The following is a 19768-nucleotide window of genomic DNA, read 5'->3' as shown; positions in this document are numbered from 1 at the left end:
CCCTCCATCTCTGCTACAAAGTGGCTATATGCCCTCTGTTAAAGCAAGGTTGTCGAGCCCTACAAACATGTTCAGATGTTCAGTGGCCTTAGCCTGGGTACAGTGACATATTGTAGCTCTGTCAGACAGATTCTGTCAGAGAGAGAGAGGGACTGTAAAGTGGGTGGTAAGTGTAAATGTAGGTCACTGGGGGCAGGCTGCCAAATTTACCTCATCATTAAATGAATATTTTTAGAAATATTTGATCTTACTTTTTAGTAAGGCGTAATGCTTCAAGCTTTTTATACTGAACTGTATATTGGATATGTAAAAAAGGTACTCTCATTGGGACTTGGTGTAATTAGGGTAAATTCAGCATTATGATAGTGAAGGTAATGTCTGACATCTTGAGCTGGTTATTCCATAATTACTTGGTTATTACTTTGCAATAGGGCTATCGGGAATACTTGCTTTCGAGTCAGCCCTCGTTCAGCGTTAGATCACTCACATAGCATGTCTCCGTAGCTGAGCAGACAGATGGATTGCAGTGCAATTAAATCCCCAAGGTCGTCCGTTTGATGGCGTCACACACAATGCCGTCCCCCGTACCCATTAATCTTTGTTAGCCGCACATTTGTAATGCTCTCTGTTACAAAGAAACGGAGCAGTGGGATTGTCTTGCCAGCGGTCTCCCTAGAGAAAGTCTTCATTTGAGTTCCCCCCTTTTAATTAATCAATGAAAGGAACTAATCGGAGAGGGACAAACATACATCGAGATGTGCGGGGGTAATGTCAAGGGAACCGGCGGTGCTACACCGGGCGTTCAGTGCTGCCATCGATCTGGTAATGAGGAAGAGAGAGTGTCGGAATTCAAACGCGTTGCCAGGGTGTGAATAATTAAGTGCTCCCAGTATGCAATTCACCACTTTGATGTTTTTTCTTCTTTTTTTCTTTTGAAGTCTACTCCATATCCCTCCCCCCGAAAAAAATTGTTATATTTTCCCCTCGATCAAATATTTATCTGTAATGACTGATGAAGTTCAATTGAAGTTCCGTTACTTTTGCGAGGTATATTGTGTGCTGCATTTGTCTAACCCTCCTCGCCATGACGTGGAGTACTGGGAGGAAATGGAAAAGGGTCCTGGCGAGATTGAAAGAACATCATGTTCTGTGAAGAGGTTACTATTAATTGATGAGTTTTGCGAATCCCACTAAACAGGTTCCTTACAAAAATGATATCACAATTCATGAGACATTGAAATATGCACATAGGTAGTCACTCTGCAATGACTAACGAATAAGGCATTGTTATGTACCAAGGCAGTTGAGGGTTTGTCTACAATTCCTCATGATTATACAAGACATTTGGTTTACACAATGTATTATTTAGCCAACTAATCAAATCTCAATTTAGGTGTATCCAAGGGAAATTGTAAAGTTGAACAGCATATAACAAATTATTATAACAATTATTATAATTAGCACAGCTCAAAGTCATAATTCTCATCAATCATCAATTACATAGAAACTACTCTCTATATTTTTTCTCTGTTTTTTTTAGGCATCCTCTACAAAGGCAGCGGTGAGAACCAGTTCATCTCGCTGCAGCCTCCCGTCATCTCTACAGTGATGGGGAACGGTCGGCGCCGCAGCATCTCGTGCCCCAGCTGCAACGGGCAGGCCCTGGGCAACAAGTTGCTGGCGCCCGTGGCCCTGGCGTGGGGCATCGATGGCAGCCTCTACGTGGGCGATTTCAACTACATCAGACGCATCTACCCATCGGGCAACGTCACCAGCGTCATGGAGCTCAGGTTAGTTCAGGTTCTGCATGGAATCATAATGGTGGTGCACGGTTGTTTTGTTCTGGCCCTTTGTCCCTTTAGCTTAGATATTGAGGCTTTGCATGGCTCTGTAATAGTGCACAACCTTCGACCTATTGGTTCAGACCTTTTGACCTTCGAATTAGAGATTGATTCTTTATTTCTTCTGAGGTAATAGTGCAAAGAGGTGGTGTTTAAGACAAAGTGGGTTGCATGGATGTGAAACTCACCCATAGCATGTTGGCTGGAGTACATACAAAGCAGTATGCTGCTCACAGAGTGACAGACTAGTCTCTGTTGGTAAAGATGGTTGGCTTTGAACAGCATGTGTTGTTGTGTAGAAGGTTGTGAGTTCAAGCCCCACTGGAGGCAGATCAAAATGGTTAAATGTTACATAATCTTGAAAGGGTAGACATCTGACATGTACAATGGCTTGCGAAAGTTTTCACCCCCTTGGCATTTTTCCTATTTTGTTGCCTTACAACCTGGAATTAAAATGGCTTTTTTGTGGGTTTGTATCATTTGATTTACACAACATGCCTACCACTTTGAAGATGCAAAATATTTTTTTTTTGTAAAACAAGCAAGAAATAAGACAAAAAAACGGAAAACCTGAGCGTTCATAACTTTTCAACCACCCAAAGTCAATACTTTGTAGAGACACCTTTTGCAGCAATTACAGCTGCAAGTCTCTTGGGGTATGTCTCTATAAGCTTGGCACATCTAGCCACTGGGATTCTTCAAGGAAAAACTGCTCCAGCTCCTTCAAGTTGGATGGGTTCCGCTGCTGTACAGCAATCTTCAAGTCATACCACAGATTCTCAATTGGATTGAGGTCTGGGCTTTGACTAGGCCATTCCAAGACATTTACATGTTTCCCCATAAACCACTCGAGTGTTGCTTTAGCAGTATGCTTAGGATCATTGTCCTGCTGGAAGGTGAACCTCCGTCCCAATCTCAAATCTCTGGAAGACTGAAACAGGTTTTCCTCAAGAATTTCCCTGTATTTAGCGCCATTCATCATTCCTTCAATTCTGACCAGTTTCCCAGTCCATGCCGCTGAAAAACATCCCCACTGCATGATGCTGCCACCACCATGCTTCACTGTGGGAATGGTGTTCTCGGGGGGATGAGAGGTGTTGTGTTTGCAGTGGTGTGGCAGACTATGGGGCCTTTCAGAACAGGTGTATATATACTGAGATCATGTGACAGATCATGTGACTCTTATATTGCACACAGTGGACTTTTTAACTAATTATGTGACTTCTGAAGGTAATTGGTTGCACCAGATCTTATTTAGGGGCTTAATAGCAAAGGGGGTGAATACATATGCACACACCACTTTTCCATTTTTTTTTTTTAATAATTTTTTTAAACAAGATATTTTTTTCATTTCACTTCACCAACTTGGACTGTTTTGTGTATGTCTATTACATGAAATCCAAATAAAAATCAATTTAAATTACAAGTTGTAATGCAACAAAATAGGAAAAACACCAAGGGGGATGAATACTTTTGCAAGGCACTGTAGTGGTGTTCTTTGAACTGTGAATCATTGGTTTTCAGAGACTATTTTCACAACTTTTAGCGTACTTGCACATTATCAAATGTGATGGAATGGGAAAACAGACAGATTTACTATTTACAATGCATTCTAAAAGTATTCAAACCTCTTGACTTTTTCCACATTTTGTTAAGTTACAGCCTTATACTAAAATTGATTAAATTAGTTTTTTTCCTTATCAATCTTCACACAATACCCCATAATGACAAAGTGAAAACAGGTTTTTAGAAATGTTTGCTTATGTAAATACCTTATTTACATAAGTATTCAGACCTTTGCTATGAGACTCAGGTGCATCCTGTTTCCATGATTCGGAAAGGCACACACCTGTCTATATATGGTCCCACAGTTGACAGTGCATGTCAGAGCAAATACCAAGCCATCAGGTTGAAGGAATTGTCCATAGAGCTCTGAGACAGGATGGTGTCAAAGCTCAGATCTGGGGAAGGTTACCAAAACATTTCTGAAGCATTGAAGGTCCCCAAGAACACAGTGGCCTCCATCATTCTTAAATGGAAGAAGTTTGGAACTGCCAAGACTCTTCTTAGAGCTGGCCGCCCGGCAAAACTGAGTAATCGGGGTAGGAGGGCTTTGGTCAGGGAGGTGACCAAGAACCCAGTGGTCACTCTGACTGAACTCCAGAGTTCCACTGTGGAGATGGGAGAAACTTCCAGAAGGACAACTGTCTCTGCAGCACTTCACCAATCAGGCCTTTATGGTAGAGTGGCCAGACGGAAGTCATTCTTCAGTAAAAAGCACATACAGCCCAGTTGGAGTTTGCCAAAAGGCACCTAAAGGACTCTCAGACCATGAAACAAGATTCTCTGGTCTGATGAAAACAAGATTGAACTCTTTGGCCTGAATGCCAAGTGTCACATCTGGAGGAAACCATGCACCATCCCTACAGTTAAGCATGGTGGTGGCAGCATCATGCTGTGGGGATGTTTTTCAAGGGTGGGGACTGGGAGATTAGTCAGGACCAAGGGAAAGATGAACGGAGCAAAGTACAGAGAGAACCTTGATGAAAACCTGCTCCAGAGCGCTCAGGACCTCAGACTGGGGTGACGATTCACTTTCCAACAGGACAACGACCCTAAGCACACAGCCAAGACAACGCTTTGGGACAAGTCTCTGAATGTCCTTGAGTGGCCCAGCCAGAGCCCGGACTTGAACCCGACCGAATATCTCTGGAGAGACCTGAAAATGGATATGCAGCAACGCTCCCCATCCAACCTGACAGAGCTTGAGAGGATCTGCAGAGAAGAATGGGAGAAACTCCCCCAAATACAGGTGTGCCAAGCTTGTAGCGTCATACCCAGTAAGACTCAAGGCTGTAATCACTGCCAAAGATGCTTCAACAAAGTACTGAGTAAAGGGTCTGAATACTTATTTAAACATGATATTTAAGTTTTCTCTTTTTAAGAAATTTGCAAAAAAATCTAAAAACCTGTTTTTGCTTTGTCATTATGGGACATTGTGTGTAGATTGACGAGGGTGGAAACAATTTCATCAATTTTAGAATAATGCTGTAACGTAACAAAATGAGGAAAAAGTCAAGGAGTCTGAATACTTTCTGAATGCACCGTAATGTGGAATCTATACTATATCCTTTACAATTAGAGAAAGACTCCATGTCTTTTGCCATGTAATTGAGATGATTTAGGCCGACTTGCCAAGTTGGCCTCAATCACCAATAAGCTTCATTTTGCCGTTTGGCAGACTCCGAAACAGCAGATGTTGATTAGAATGAAAGCTGTTTTACAGCCAGGGCTACTCACAACAAAGCATATGAAATCTGTCTACCAAGAGGCTACAGTTGATGTGTATATCTCTTAAAATCAATTTGATGACCCTGGCCCACATATTGCAAATACCAGTGATTGTACTTCAGTCTTCAGTACAGAAGACATCCTTTACAAATCACACAACATTCACCACCGCCTTGCCTGTTCATTATGTTTCAATTCGTTCTCTTATAGGTGCATGGAGAACGTTAAGCCAACATGATTGGATTGCTCGATATAAGAAATTGTTGTCTTTTCTATCATTAATGTGATTACGATTATTTTATGAAATCAATGAACTACATTTAATTATTACGCAATTAAATTAATCATATAACAATTAATTAAGTAGTAATCTTGGGGCACCATGGAAAAAGTGTATTTAACGAGTTACCGTTTTCCGAATTAACTCTTAAAGATATAAAGATCTCTTACACTTCAGTCATCAGTCAGTCATTAAATTAATTGTTACCTTCTATCAGTCTCATTCTGAATGTCGCAAAACTCTTGGATATCTGCACGAACCCTCACATAAATCAGCGATATACAAATTGGCTTAATTATTTATTTACTAACTAACTAAATAATCACACAGAATTACATAAACACACAAACAGGATAACTTACACATTGATTACTACACAATGACACAACTACACAATGAAAAGTCCCTAGTGGACTAACCCGATATGACGGCTTGGTAGACAATGGAAAGGGGTGGGGACAGATAAAGTGCCGGAAAGACAGAATGGACCAACTACATACAGTTCATAACTATGCTCATGGAAATGCTAATAGTTTGCACATGAACGGCCGCTCATTCGAAAATAATTGCAATGTAAATATTTACACTTGTATGTCTTGTTGTCTCTCTCTGTTGAAATCGCCCGGTCCATTTTCTTTGGAGAGTAATTCATTAGAAGTCTCTGGTTGTGTTCTGTCAGATGCACCAATTGTCATTTGACAGGGAAATGTTCAATGTCCTTCTCTCGTCTTCGGTTGAGTTTCTTAGACTATTTTACATATACAGCTGCAGACTGTGAATGTGTAGTCTTTAGTTTTGTAGATTTCTTAACCATTTGTAACGTATTCAGCTGGCGCTGCACATAACTGGTCTATAGGGTGGTAGACATTTAAATTGCAACCATTTCAACATGTAGCTACAACGTAGGTATTCAGCAGTCATAAAAGTATTCCTTATTTACTCTGAAGAACTACTAAAATAGTGATTTTATCAGACAGCATAGGCAGCAGGTCTATAGAGATGAGATGATGACTTGGAATTAAATAATAGTCATCAAATAAAACAAATGTAATATACACATCAACTGAAATATTTTATTAAAGTAAAGCAATGTGAATAAATGATGCTTAATAAGTGATAAGCGGTAATGTCAGTCACTACCATCATGGGATTTTAATTAATTGTGAGAATGCATTAAACACAACAGTGTTACTACAGCATTTCATGTTTAAAAAAGAATAATCGAAATTGAAAACGGTTATCCTTTTTTAAATAATCGAACCGAAACTGATTTGACCTCAAAAAGAACGAATCGCTCAGCACTATTGGTGATTTGAATGGAGAAAAAAGCAGTGGTGTAATGGCCCAATGCATTCCCTTGTGGGGGAGTTTTTATATTGTCCCCTCGGTGAGTTATGGGTGTAGGGTTTAACTCCACAACATATATTCTCCCCTCGGTGAGTTATGGGTGCAGGGTTTAACTCTAAGACATAGTCACTCCTCCTTTTTCTCCTTCTCCTTTCTGCACAGCAAATCTTCATTGTCTGCTCCTTTTTTAATGGTGTTTTTCTTAGACCTTTAAGTCACACACTTTTACGGTCTCTCTTTGTCTTTTTCTCTTTTCCGCTTCCTTCCTTTCTTCTCGCCCTAAGAAATAAAGATTTTAGACACAGGTAGGTGTATGATGGTGCAATTCTGTCACTGTCTTTCTGTGTGTTAAGAATGAATGTATTTTTTATGAACATATTTTTATGGTAAATTGATAAGCCATTAAGGCATTATTTAATCATCTGGTTTGGCTCATAAAGGTGTCCAGTTTTATAACCGCACTCTGTAATGTAACGTGAATTTTTTTCACTGTGTTTAATGCATTCTCACATTTATTTTAACACACTCACTTTATACCATTCATAAGTGTCAAAGGCTTACAGTATTGACTAATGTACCATTAAACATGAGAACACTTACTGGGGCTATCTTCATTGCCAGACAGTTAAACAAGTTCTATCCACGTTCAACAGCTTATGTTCCAGGCTTATCATTGGCCTCTGAGCACACAGATGAGTTGTGTCTTCCTCAGTTGGAAAGAGTTGACCTTTTGATATGTCAATGTGCAATGTGTCATTTAGTCATGTAAGAGGATTATGGGTAACTGGCTTAGAACCTTTTTAATCTAATTAATTGTCTTTGACAAAAGATAAAACATTCAACAGCCAATACTACTATACTTGCTGTATGTTGGTGGCATACAGCGCCCTACATAGAAAATGATTAATTCTGTCCTTGCGTTGGATGATTTTTTCATAATAGCAGCAAGCCTTGAAGACATCTCTCCTAACTCATTCTGAAGGAGCCCGACACATTTTGAGGCATTTAAAATGAATGCAAATCAGCACAACCCGACGAAATGCCATTCAGTTGTTGACTGTCATTAACATAAACACTTCATTCCATATTTACCATAGGCTTCCCCGCGCAGGGGAGTGATAACGGTTAAAATAATCTGACACACTTGATGTTGTCGCTGCCGCTTTGTCATACGCAAACCCACTCCAGTCATATCCTGTTAAATTCTCTGACTCTTTTCCTTGACTACCAATCCTATTCCCCACCGTTTGTTATGCAAAAATCCTCACACAGCACAAGCTTAATTGGGCATTCACAATGACAGAGCTACAAACAGATACAGAGGCTCCTTTTTCTGTGGTCATTATCATTCTCAATGTCAAATTGTCTTTCTGTTATTTAGGAAAAACACCTTTAAATTCAACAAAGGAAAACATGTAAAGCGTTGATTATTTTTAGATTGTTCATAAAAACACCTTTTAAATAAGTTTATTTTGAGATTGTTCCTATTGCGGTAATCACAGTAACCACATTATTTCCTCAATCCTAGTAACAACCCTGCTCACCGCTATTACCTGGCCACCGACCCAGTGACTGGGCAGCTGTATGTGTCCGACACCAACTCACGGAGGATCTACCGGCCCAAGGTCCTGACGGGGATCAAGGAACTGCAGAGTAACGCGGAGGTGGTGGCAGGGACCGGGGAGCACTGTCTGCCCTTTGACGAGACCCACTGTGGGGATGGGGGCAAGGCCACGGAGGCCCTGCTCACTGGGCCAAAAGGTAGGACCTGAGCCAACATTAGTCTGTTCCTTCCAGGGTTTGCCAATTCCGCTCCTGGAAAACTCCTGGGTGTACAGGGCTGCAGGCTTTTGTTCCAGCCCTGCAGTAAAACATTTGATTAGAACATAATTAGCTGAATTGGATGTGCTACCGCAGGGCTGAAATTGAAACATGCAAAGCTTTCAAAAGATTGGTGGTTCACAGAACAAAATATGTTTTAGAACTAATGTGTTATCCCTTTTCACCAGGTCAGAAAATGTTTACACAAGGGTAACTGGCAGCATTCACCATAAGTGTACTGTAGCACCAACCAGTATGGCAGCCATCAAATAAAATAAAATGTTAGTTGTCACATGCTTCGTAAACAACAGGTGTAGACTAACATTGAAATGCTTACGGACCCTTCCCAACAATGCAGAGAGAGAAAATAGAGACATTTTTGGATTGAATAAACAACAACAACAGTAATTGTTTGATGGTGGGGACGCAGGGCTGTGTTCCAAACAAAAACTACAAGTGTGCTTGCTTCAGTTCCTCAACGGAAAGCTAGTTGAGCTAAAAAAACAACATCCTATAGTTGAAGGCTCTTTCCTTGAGTCATAAAAGTGCATTGAAATTACTTGCATTACTTTTTTTCAGATTACATTATTGACAAATGCTGTGAAAATACAGTAAATGTAAAATGCACATAAAATCAGTAGTGGATTCAGACATGTGTCAGGTGAACTATTGTGTCCTCACCTTTGGTCTAATAATTTCCTCAATCTCCAGTGTTCTCTTTCAATTGCTACCATGGTCATGCATATGCTTTATAAAGTTCTTCTGTTTCAATTTGGCCTTATCCATATAGGCCAATTTCCACGAGCGTAAGGGGTTAAGAAGTCATGGATTATTAGTTTGTCTGGTGTGTGCCAGTCTTTAAAGTCCCCCCTAATGGCCCAGCTTAGACTGCATTTAAAAGAGAGGGTTTGACTGAAGGGAGTCTGGGAGGGAGGGACTCTGACTATGAAATGGGAGGAGGTAGAGGCTGGGGGAAAGATGGCAGATGGCTGGGGTTTTCTTTTCCAGACGTTTGCTGAAATATACTCAAATATGACACTTTTCATCTGTCTGAATTTCCCCTCCGACTTTCAAATAGCCAGCTCTCCCAGAATGCATTGGTGGTCCCTCAGCTCTTTAATGTTTCAGTAGCCAGGCAATCTTTGTGCAGACCTACATGTAGCCACAGGTCAAACCAAAGCACTCACCTATAAAAATAAATCATAAAAAAATAAACTGATTTAGAAGCTATTAAATCTGTTAAAGGCAAGATATATACCAATTCCTCACCTCTTGTGATCTACTTTTCTCACCCTGTTGAGTTTAAAAATCAACCACAGTGTGTGTTTACACCAGCGTTTATAGCGCTTATTGAAAAAAGAAATGGAAATGTACGTGAGGTTTAATTGAAATCCTATAGGCACCACTCTCTGTTAGGAGCCCACAATAACATGATGAGATGTGAAGTGTGCCATGGTTGCTAATGTATTTTCCCTGTGTGGGACAAATTACTACGGCAAGCACTCTCTCCTTGCACAGAAAGTTGGAACCCTCAGCCGACACTCAATCAGTCGGGCAATTTTGCCCGCCGTCGTAACCATGGCAACAGCATGTCGTTCACCCGTTTCGTCTAAAATTGGCCCGAGCCGTCATTTCCCCCCGCCCACCCATTTCACAGATAGAGTGAAGAGGGTTGATGATTGTCGGGTGTCGGAGCTGCATTTTAAGGGAAAAAAGTCACGCTCATTGACACTGTACCTATGAGTTCTGTTTTTAGAGGTGGGATATGGTGGGATGCGCAGTGCCCGGCACACATACAGTAGAGATACAGCCTTTCCCACTTCACCCTGAGAAATTATTCAATAGCAAGAAAGCAGGCAGTTGAATTATTGAAGGATGTGCTTTTTGCAGTGACCTGAATAATGGGAAGCCAAACTCAACACATGTATCCGTTGTGTTCCGTCCACAGAGTCATGGAAGCAGAAAGAACTTCACATTTCCCACATCTGACACATCTATCATCTGCCTTTCTTTTATTCCCCCCTTCCCCCCTTTTGCCTCGACAGGTATCGCTGTGGACAAGAATGGACTGATGTATTTTGTGGACGGCACCACGATCCGGAGAGTTGACCAAAGCGGCATCATATCCACACTCCTGGGCTCCAATGACCTCACGTCGGCACGCCCCCTGACCTGTGACATCAGCATGGACATCAATCAGGTGACTGTCAGATTACCAGTCAGGTCTCCCTCAAGTCTGTTCTGTCCTCAAGTCTGTTCCCATAGGGCTCACATCACAGCGCCACCTTGTGGTTCTCTCCCTGCCCGTCTATGAGTCACTCAGTCTGGAGTGTTACATAATGTCAGCCTCTTTAGGATTCTGAGATCACAAATATAATTTTTTTAATCAAAGGCATGCCAATTTGACCAATCATCGCACTATTACCGCATAAAACATCAAATCTCTGCAATATTAGTGCATTAAACTGTCTGATTACCACACTACAAAAAGAAGGCTAGCATAAAATGGTTCAATCAAGCCATTTTTGTGACAATTTGGACAAAAACATTGCATATTGCCATGCAAAATGTAAAATATGCTGCAGCAAAATCAAGCAATTTTGACCGCAGCTATCCCCCAAAACTGCCATGAAATCATGATAATGGAAGTACTTACACAGTTAAATAATACACCTTTGGGTATGGTTATCTCAGGGGAAGGAAAGACATTAGAAGGCATTGTATTGTGGTTTAAGGACCTCTATCTTTCAAGTTGCTGAGGCTTATTGTTGGGTATCTAGAGAAGTGTGTCCCAATCTGTTCCTTAAGGACCCTCAGGACTGCATATTGTTATTGCACTACACTAGCACGTCTGACTCATATAAGTCAAATAACCACCAAGCCCTTGATTAGTTTTTATCAGGTGTAATCGAAGTTCATGTAGTCAGCAACTGATTCTTCCTACCAAACAACATGACATTTCAGCATTTCAACAACTTTCCACAGATGCAAAAGAACGTCTCCAAAAATCTTCCCTGAACAGTTGATAATGGTGCATGAGCATAGTGTCCTGTCAGAAGGCAATAAGTTACCTCCTCATGAACATAGTGTCCTGTCAGAAGGCAATAAGTTACCTCCTCATGAACATAGTGACCTGTCAGAAGGCAATAAGTTACCTCCTCATCAACATAGTGTCCTGTCAGGAGGCAATAAGTTACCTCCTCATGAACATAGTGCCCTGTCATGAGGCAATAAGTTACCTCCTCATCAACATAGTGTCCGGTCAGGAGGCAATAAGTTACCTCCTCATGAACATAGTGCCCTGTCAGAAGGCAATAAGTTACCTCCTCATGAACATAGTGCCCTGTCAGGAGGCAATAAGTTACCTCCTCATCAACATAGTGCCCTGTCAGGAGGCAATAAGTTACCTCCTCATCAACATAGTGCCCTGTCAGAAGGCAATAAGTTACCTCCTCATCAACATAGTGCCCTGTCAGGAGGCAATAAGTTACCTCCTCATCAACATAGTGTCCTGTCAGAAGGCAATAAGTTACCTCCTCATCAACATAGTGCCCTGTCAGAAGGCAATAAGTTACCTCCTCATGAACATAGTGCCCTGTCAGAAGGCAATAAGTTACCTCCTCATCAACATAGTGCCCTGTCAGGAGGCAATAAGTTACCTCCTCATCAACATAGTGCCCTGTCAGGAGGCAATAAGTTACCTCCTCATCAACATAGTGTCCTGTCAGGAGGCAATAAGTTACCTCCTCATCAACATAGTGTCCTGTCAGAAGGCAATAAGTTACCTCCTCATCAACATAGTGTCCTGTCAGAAGGCAATAAGTTACCTCCTCATCAACATAGTGCCCTGTCAGGAGGCAATAAGTTACCTCCTCATGAACATAGTGCCCATGTCAGGAGGCAATAAGTTACCTCCTCATGAGGCTAAAACACTAACTCAATATAACGTTGTCTCTCCTCTCAAACATCTCCACTCTATCCCCTTCCATTACATGCAGTCTCTGACATGGTGCAAATGAATAATGAAGAAAATAAAACTAAGAAAGCTTTTATCATATTAAAATGGAATGGCGGGCCTCCATTACACACCATATATTTAGGGTCTCTGGAGGGGACGTTTCAGGAGTGGATTGGAGTCGAGAGTCAAACTCAACTTGGATTGGGGTCCCATACCTCTGCCCTTTACTCCAAGGGGACATGCCAGAGAGCATTTCCATTTGTTTTATCAGAACCCTAATGTAGGCTTGAAGCCATCAGGCGGACTGGCCTGCATAGGACTAAACATGTCGTCTTAAGTTAATTAAGACACTTCAATGTTACAACCCAACACAGATGTCCTTTTGGCTAGACTGTAGCATCCCAAGGCATATTGTCCCCATAAGAAAGCAGACTGGCAGGCTGGCATGCATGACACAGCATGGCACAGAGACAGCCTTAAGGGTAAAATGCCTTATTATTAATCACTGTCTGGAAAATGAAGATTAAGGATGTGTTTTCCCACGTTTTTTGACAACACTGATGTCACACTGAAATATTTCAGAGAATGTAGACATTTATAATGGGACAAGGTTGCCAATGTCACATTGGTGATGTGTAGATGGAGAAGATCACAGTAATTTGGGTTGACAGTCACGTCTTAATGCCATGTCTCTGTGAAGTGGTGCCTATAACAATGTCCCGATCTGCAGGTGCTCCTGGAGTGGCCTACCGACCTAGCGGTCAGCCCCATGGATAACTCCCTGTACGTCCTGGACAACAATGTGGTCCTACGAATCACTGAGAATGGCCAGGTCAGCATTGCAGCAGGCCGGCCCATTCACTGCCCTTTGGCCGGGATGGACCGCGGAGGTCAAAGGGCAGCACTGACGCCCCTGGAGTCTGCCGTGGCCATCGCCATGTCCTACCACGGCGCCATCTTCATCGCCGAAACTGATGAGCGGAAGCTGAGCCGAATCCGAACTGTATCTGTCGATGGTGAAATAACCCATCTGGTGGGGTCGCCGTCCGACTGCGACTGTAAGAATGATGTTAACTGCGATTGTTACCAGACGGGTGATGGCTACGCCAAAGACGCTCGTCTCAACGCACCGTCCTCTCTTGTCGTGGCGCCCGATGGCACCCTGTATATGGCAGACCTGGGCAACATCCGCATCCGGGCGGTCAGTAGGAACGGGCCTGCCTTGACCTCCAACGCCAACACCTTCGAGGTGGCGTCGCCGGACGCCCAGGAAGTGTATGTCTTTGACACCAACGGTACCCACCAACACACCGCCAACCTCATGACGGGTGACTTCAAGTATACCTTCAGCTACAGCACGGAGAACGACGTTACCGCCATGACCGATAACAACGGAAACACCCTGAGAATCCGCCGCGACCCTAACCGCATGCCTGTGCGCATAGTCGCCCCTGACAACCAGGTCATCTGGTTGACCATGGGGACCAACGGTGGGCTGAAGACCTTGATGGCTCAGGGCCAGGAACTGGTGCTGCTCACCTACCATGGTAACACTGGCCTGCTGGCTACCAAGACCTCTGAAATCGGCTGGACCACATTCTACGAGTGAGTATACAGAAGTAAGAGGGTCTGATTCCTGCAATGGCAGAATAGACCTTCACTTTTTGGGGTGATGAGACTCTGACTAGATAATTACATTTGAGTAATATGAAGAAATAGTCATTGATCATAAGGTAAGCTAAATAAGTTGCTGCTTTGCACTTAAAATTTACTTCAATTGATATTATATTTTCATCTTGATGTGAAATTGGTGGCAGTCACAGTGACTTCCTTCAGATTGACACACACTGGAAAATTTGCCCACAGTGTCATATTTTGACCCTTTGATGTTGCCTACATACTCTGAAAGAAATGACACCATGCATCAATGCAAACATTCATGAATCATAATCATCACCTTTACATTAACTTCTCCATCTATCTTTCAGCTATGACAGCGAAGGCAGGCTAATGAACGTGACGTTCCCCACCGGAACAGTGAACAACGTGTACACAGACATCTACAGGGCCTTGACCGTGGACATTGAGAGCTCCTTGACTGAAGAGGAAATTAGCATTACCACCAATACCTCCACCATTCGTGCCTTCTATACATTGGCTCAGGGTAAGCCACACATCTCCTCCTCTCTGTCTTGCTGAAACAAGTACAAACAGTTCAAATGGCCATTTTGAAAGTAGTTAATTGTCATTGTTGCTTGGGTCGTCACGGCAATGTTGAGTAAGCTTAAGTCATGTATCATTATGGGTGAGCGTGTTTGACAGAAGACAGTGTAAATGATTACTTCCTCAGTGTGTGGGGTGAGCAGAAACCTTGTATTTTAACTTTTTGTCCACTGTATTGAGCTATTTATTTAATTCTTCCATTTGTTGTAGTTCTATATTTATTTTTTAAATGTTAATCATTTCTCTACCAGTGGGTATTTTTTTTTTTTTATATAGGCGGCAAGATTTCCCTGAGTATCCACAACAATGATTTATAGTCACAATACTTAGTAGAATGTTCTAATTTATGGACCTGTCTTTTAAAATGTTCAGATCAATGTAGAAGCAGTTATCAGGTTGGCTATGATAACTCTCTGAGGATCACCTATGCCAACGGAATGGACACCCACTACCAGACTGAGCCTCACATCCTGGCGGGCACTGCCAACCCCACCGTGGCACGGCGTAACATGAGTTTGCCAGGGGAGAGTGGGCAGAATCTGGTTGAGTGGCGCTTCCGCAAGGAGCAAACCAGGGGCAAAGTCATTGTTTTTGGGCGCAAGCTAAGGGTGAGTTTCACTTTATTATTCAGAGTTTCATTTATCTGTAAGACATGTTGTTCACTAACTTACTGTATATTAACTGTGACACTTACCTGAAGTGTAGGCCTACAGCAAAATAATGTAAATGCCTCCCTGAATGCATCAATGATTAATCCTGGAGTTGCGTGTGAGATATGAGCATACCTGATTTCAATTAAATGCAGTAAAATAGTACCTGCTTCCAAGTTCCCAATACCCTATACTGCCAGTATTCTTCTCCAGAACCTGCCAATGAGATTTACAATTGACGTTATGAACTTAACTTGGGTAGTTACTTTCCTTAACAGCAATTTTGGGTTTAATCGTTTCTGAGCAAATGCCAGTGTCTCTCAGTTTAATGAAGCCCTTGAAGGAGCTGTTCATCTCCTCACTGACTGCCAAAGAGCGGCAATCACACTAAATGCTGGTTTTAGGTCACCAGACAAAATAATAAGTGCACTCTCTGTGACTCTGTGACTTCAAAGTCTGTTGCATAGAATTAGGAATTAGACTACTAGAATGGACATGAACCTTCTTATGACGGTATACGAGGTCAACCATTTTGGTAAGGGAGTTGGGAGCTACCTAGCCAATAATTTGTCAAATTAACTGCCAATAGACCAACATTTCATTCAAACAATGCAGTCAATGCATAGCCATACACTGGCTGAAATCAGTTGTTGATAGGACAAGTTGTAAATGATATTGCACTGATATTGTAACATATTATAACACTTACAGCTTTCCAAGAAGACAACATTAAGACATTTATGGTATGCTTACATATATTTTAGAGGCTATTTATAAATCAAATTGATATAAAATCTTTGTATACTGTATTTATAATTATATGACAATATTTTATGTTGACAATAATTCTGTTATACAATTACTGATATATCATATGCCTTAATTTAATTTTCCTGCTTAAGTAAGAGAATGAAATGCATCACCTATGCCTCTACTGTAATTCAGACTGGTTTGGATTTCTCCCTGACCACAATGGCTGACATTTTCATACCATTCTGGAACTTTGAGAGTTTATGACATAGCCCCTCTAGTAATCTAATATGATCTCTATGGTCTGTTGTTGTTTTGTCTTGGCTTTGATTCAATACACATACCAACTAATAGGTGAATGGACGGAACATTCTGTCGGTTGATTACGACCGTACGCTGAGGATGGAGAAGATTTACGATGACCACAGGAAGTTCCTGCTGAAGATTATCTATGACGGCGCGGGCCACCCTATGCTGTGGGTACCCAGCAGTAAGCTGCTTCCCGTGAATGTCAGCCGGAACAGCAATGGTCAGATCAGTTCCCTCCAGAGGGGGCAGACCAGCGAGCGGTTGGAGTACGACGCTCAGGGACGCGTCGTGTCCAGATTGTTTGCTGACGGGAAGACGTGGAGTTACACATACCTGGACAAGGTGATGGTTGAAGTGATTCAATAAAATGATTTGGTTTCTCCACTGGTCGCTCAATGCACAAACACAAATGTATGATGAAAGTAATTGTGTATTGGAATGCAGGCCCCATACACGCTTTGCTTAACTCTTCCCTGCTTTGGGGACCTGCATGGATCTGGTTCCGCTTCCGACTGACATTTTTGCTTAAAAATGGCTATGGGGGCAGATGTTTTGATCAAGAGAGACCTTTAGAAAATATGCAAATATGTATTTTACAGTTATAAGGAAGGTGAAATCTTATATTTAGTCCTTTTATAAATTGATTATACTATATATAGAACATCCATAAGTCATGTCAAGCCTTATTCATACAGTTTTGTTGAATAGGAAGTAGACCAAATAAAATAGTTAATATTTTAATTTTTCTATCATATTTGTACTGTGTACTTAAGCTTGTGTCCTTACGTGCCTACACCAGAAAGGTGAGATTTGACCCTTTCTTGGAGTATGCAGCATTACTATTATAGTTATTGTATATCTCATGATAAATCATTCGTTTTGGGGATTACTTAGATTACATTTAGTTACTTTTCAGAGGTTTTAAGCAGAACTTCTAAACCACACACACACACGCACATACACGCACACACACACACACACACACACACACACACACACACACTGTACTTGCCTACATTAGAGCTGCTCATTATGTTCATTAACACCTCTTCCCTAAGAACAGAACTCCTCGCTGAACTTCCCTAAGAACATAACTCCTCGCTGAACTTCCCTAAGAACATAACTCCTCGCTGAACTTCCCTAAGACCATAACTCCTCGCTGAACTTCCCTAAGAACATAACTCCTCGCTGAACTTCCCTAAGAACATAACTCCTTGCAGAACTTCCCTAAGAACATAACTCCTCGCAGATCTTAAAATAAGTGAGATCACTTACTGGAAGGCTCAGCTGCAAGGACTTTTCCTCATGCAAAACCATGCAGAGATTTCCTTGCTCTCACTTGGCCCTCCTTGTGCTCATTACAAGACAGGGATAGGCCATGTCAACAAAGAAACACGAGGCACACTAAAAGCTTTAGGAGCTCAAGTAACCGACGGTTGAGTGGGCATGGCATTTTCACAGGAAGGGTGGCAGTCCACTGAAAGCACTTCTAGCATCCAAAGTGCATTATGAATTAACTCTGAGTTGCCATGGACTTTAGGAGTCAGAAATAAACATGTGTAGGTTTGATGTAACTGCTTAGGCTATTTTGTGAGCTGGTGGGGTAAATATATAATTATTTGTAGTCATAAAACAACAATAATTAGTTTTTTCTCTCTTTCCTCATCTTTTCTCTAGTCGATGGTGCTCCTGCTCCATAGCCAGCGTCAGTACATCTTCGACTTTGACTCTCAGGACCGGCTATCTGCCGTCACCATGCCCAGTGTGGCCCGCTACACCATGAACACAGTCCGCTCAGTGGGCTACTACCGCAACATCTTCCACCCGCCTGAGAGCAACGCTTCTGTAGCAGTGGACTACAGCGAGGACGGCCTCTTGCAGCGAGTGGTGCACTTGGGCACGGGCCGCCGGATCCTGTACAAGTACCGACGGCAGAACAAGCTAGCTGAAGTCCTGTATGACAGCACGCGGGTCAGCTTCACATACGACGAGATGGCAGGCGTGCTGAAAACGGTCAACCTGCAGAGCGAGGGCTTCATCTGTTCAATCCGTTACCGCCAAGTGGGCCCCCTGGTTGACCGGCAGATCTTCCGCTTCAGCGAGGACGGCATGGTCAACGCCCGCTTTGACTACACCTATGACAGCAGCCTGCGCGTCACCAGCGTGCAGGGCGTCATCAACGAGACACCGCTGCCCATCGACCTCTACCAGTTTGACGACATCTCCGGCAAGGTAGAGCAGTTCGCCAAGTTTGGCGTCATCTACTATGACATCAACCAGATCATCTCCACGGCCGTCATGACCTACACCAAGCACTTTGACGCCCACGGCCGGATCAAGGAGATTCAGTACGAGATCTTCCGATCCCTTATGTACTGGATCACCTTCCAGTACGATGACGTGGGACGATGCACCAAGAGGGAAATCAAGATTGGGCCATTCGCCAATACAACCAAGTACGGCTATGAGTACGACGTAGATGGCCAGCTCCAGACGGTCTACCTCAACGACAAGGTCATGTGGCGCTACACCTACGACCTGAATGGCAACCTCCACCTACTGAACCCAGGCAACAGCGCCCGCCTGCTCCCTCTGCGCTACGACCTCCGCGACCGCATCACCCGCCTGGGAGACGTGCAGTACCGCATGGACGAGGACGGCTTCCTCCGCCAGCGAGGTTCCGAGATCTTCGACTACAACTCCAAGGGCCTCCTGGTACGCGTATACAGCAAGGGCAACAGCTGGACCATCCAATACCGCTACGACGGCCTGGGCCGGAGGGTGTCTACCAAGAACAGCCTGGGGCAGCATCTGCAGTACTTCTATGCAGACCTGAGCTACCCCAGCAGGATCACCCATGTCTACAACCACTCCAGCTCTGAGATCACCTCCCTGTACTATGACCTGCAGGGACACCTGTTTGCCCAGGAGATCAGCAGCGGAGAGGAGTACTACATCGCCTGTGACAACACCGGAACCCCTCTGGCCGTATTCACCAGCAATGGCCTCCTGATCAAGCAGGTCCAGTACACGGCGTATGGGGAGATCTACTTTGACTCCAACCCGGACTTTCAACTGGTGCTGGGGTTCCACGGGGGGCTCTATGAACCACTGACCAAATTGCTGCATTTTGGTGAGAGGGACTATGACATTATGCCCGGCAGGTGGACTGTGCCTGACATCAACACCTGGAAACGAGTGGGGAAAGAGCCAGGTCCTTTTAATCTCTACATGTTCAGAAACAACAACCCCATCAGCAAAGTACATGAAGTGAGAGAGTATGTCGCAGGTAAGATAT

At 43.0% G+C, this 19768-nt stretch overlaps 1 protein-coding gene across 5 annotated transcripts in view; it reads left to right on the top strand.

Moving 5' to 3' along the window:
• Positions 1-19768, top strand: part of LOC115170749 (teneurin-3) — a 153144-nt gene that overhangs the window by 126770 nt on the left and 6606 nt on the right. For 4 of the 5 annotated variants that reach the window (XM_029727058.1, XM_029727050.1, XM_029727033.1 and 1 more), the window contains 9 exons: positions 1541-1790; positions 7044-7064; positions 8288-8520; positions 10626-10780; positions 13269-14143; positions 14527-14702; positions 15134-15369; positions 16516-16812; positions 18148-19759. In XM_029727058.1, the coding sequence (XP_029582918.1) occupies positions 1541-1790; positions 7044-7064; positions 8288-8520; positions 10626-10780; positions 13269-14143; positions 14527-14702; positions 15134-15369; positions 16516-16812; positions 18148-19759 (3855 nt within the window). The remainder of the gene's footprint in view (positions 1-1540; positions 1791-7043; positions 7065-8287; positions 8521-10625; positions 10781-13268; positions 14144-14526; positions 14703-15133; positions 15370-16515; positions 16813-18147; positions 19760-19768) is intronic. The other variant, XM_029727041.1, reaches the window with a different exon arrangement.

Source organism: Salmo trutta, chromosome 3 (assembly GCF_901001165.1).
Source record: "Salmo trutta chromosome 3, fSalTru1.1, whole genome shotgun sequence".
Classification (NCBI taxonomy): Eukaryota; Metazoa; Chordata; class Actinopteri; order Salmoniformes; family Salmonidae; genus Salmo; species Salmo trutta.
Note: the sequence above shows the minus strand (reverse complement) of the source record. Positions and strands in the feature narration are given on the sequence as shown.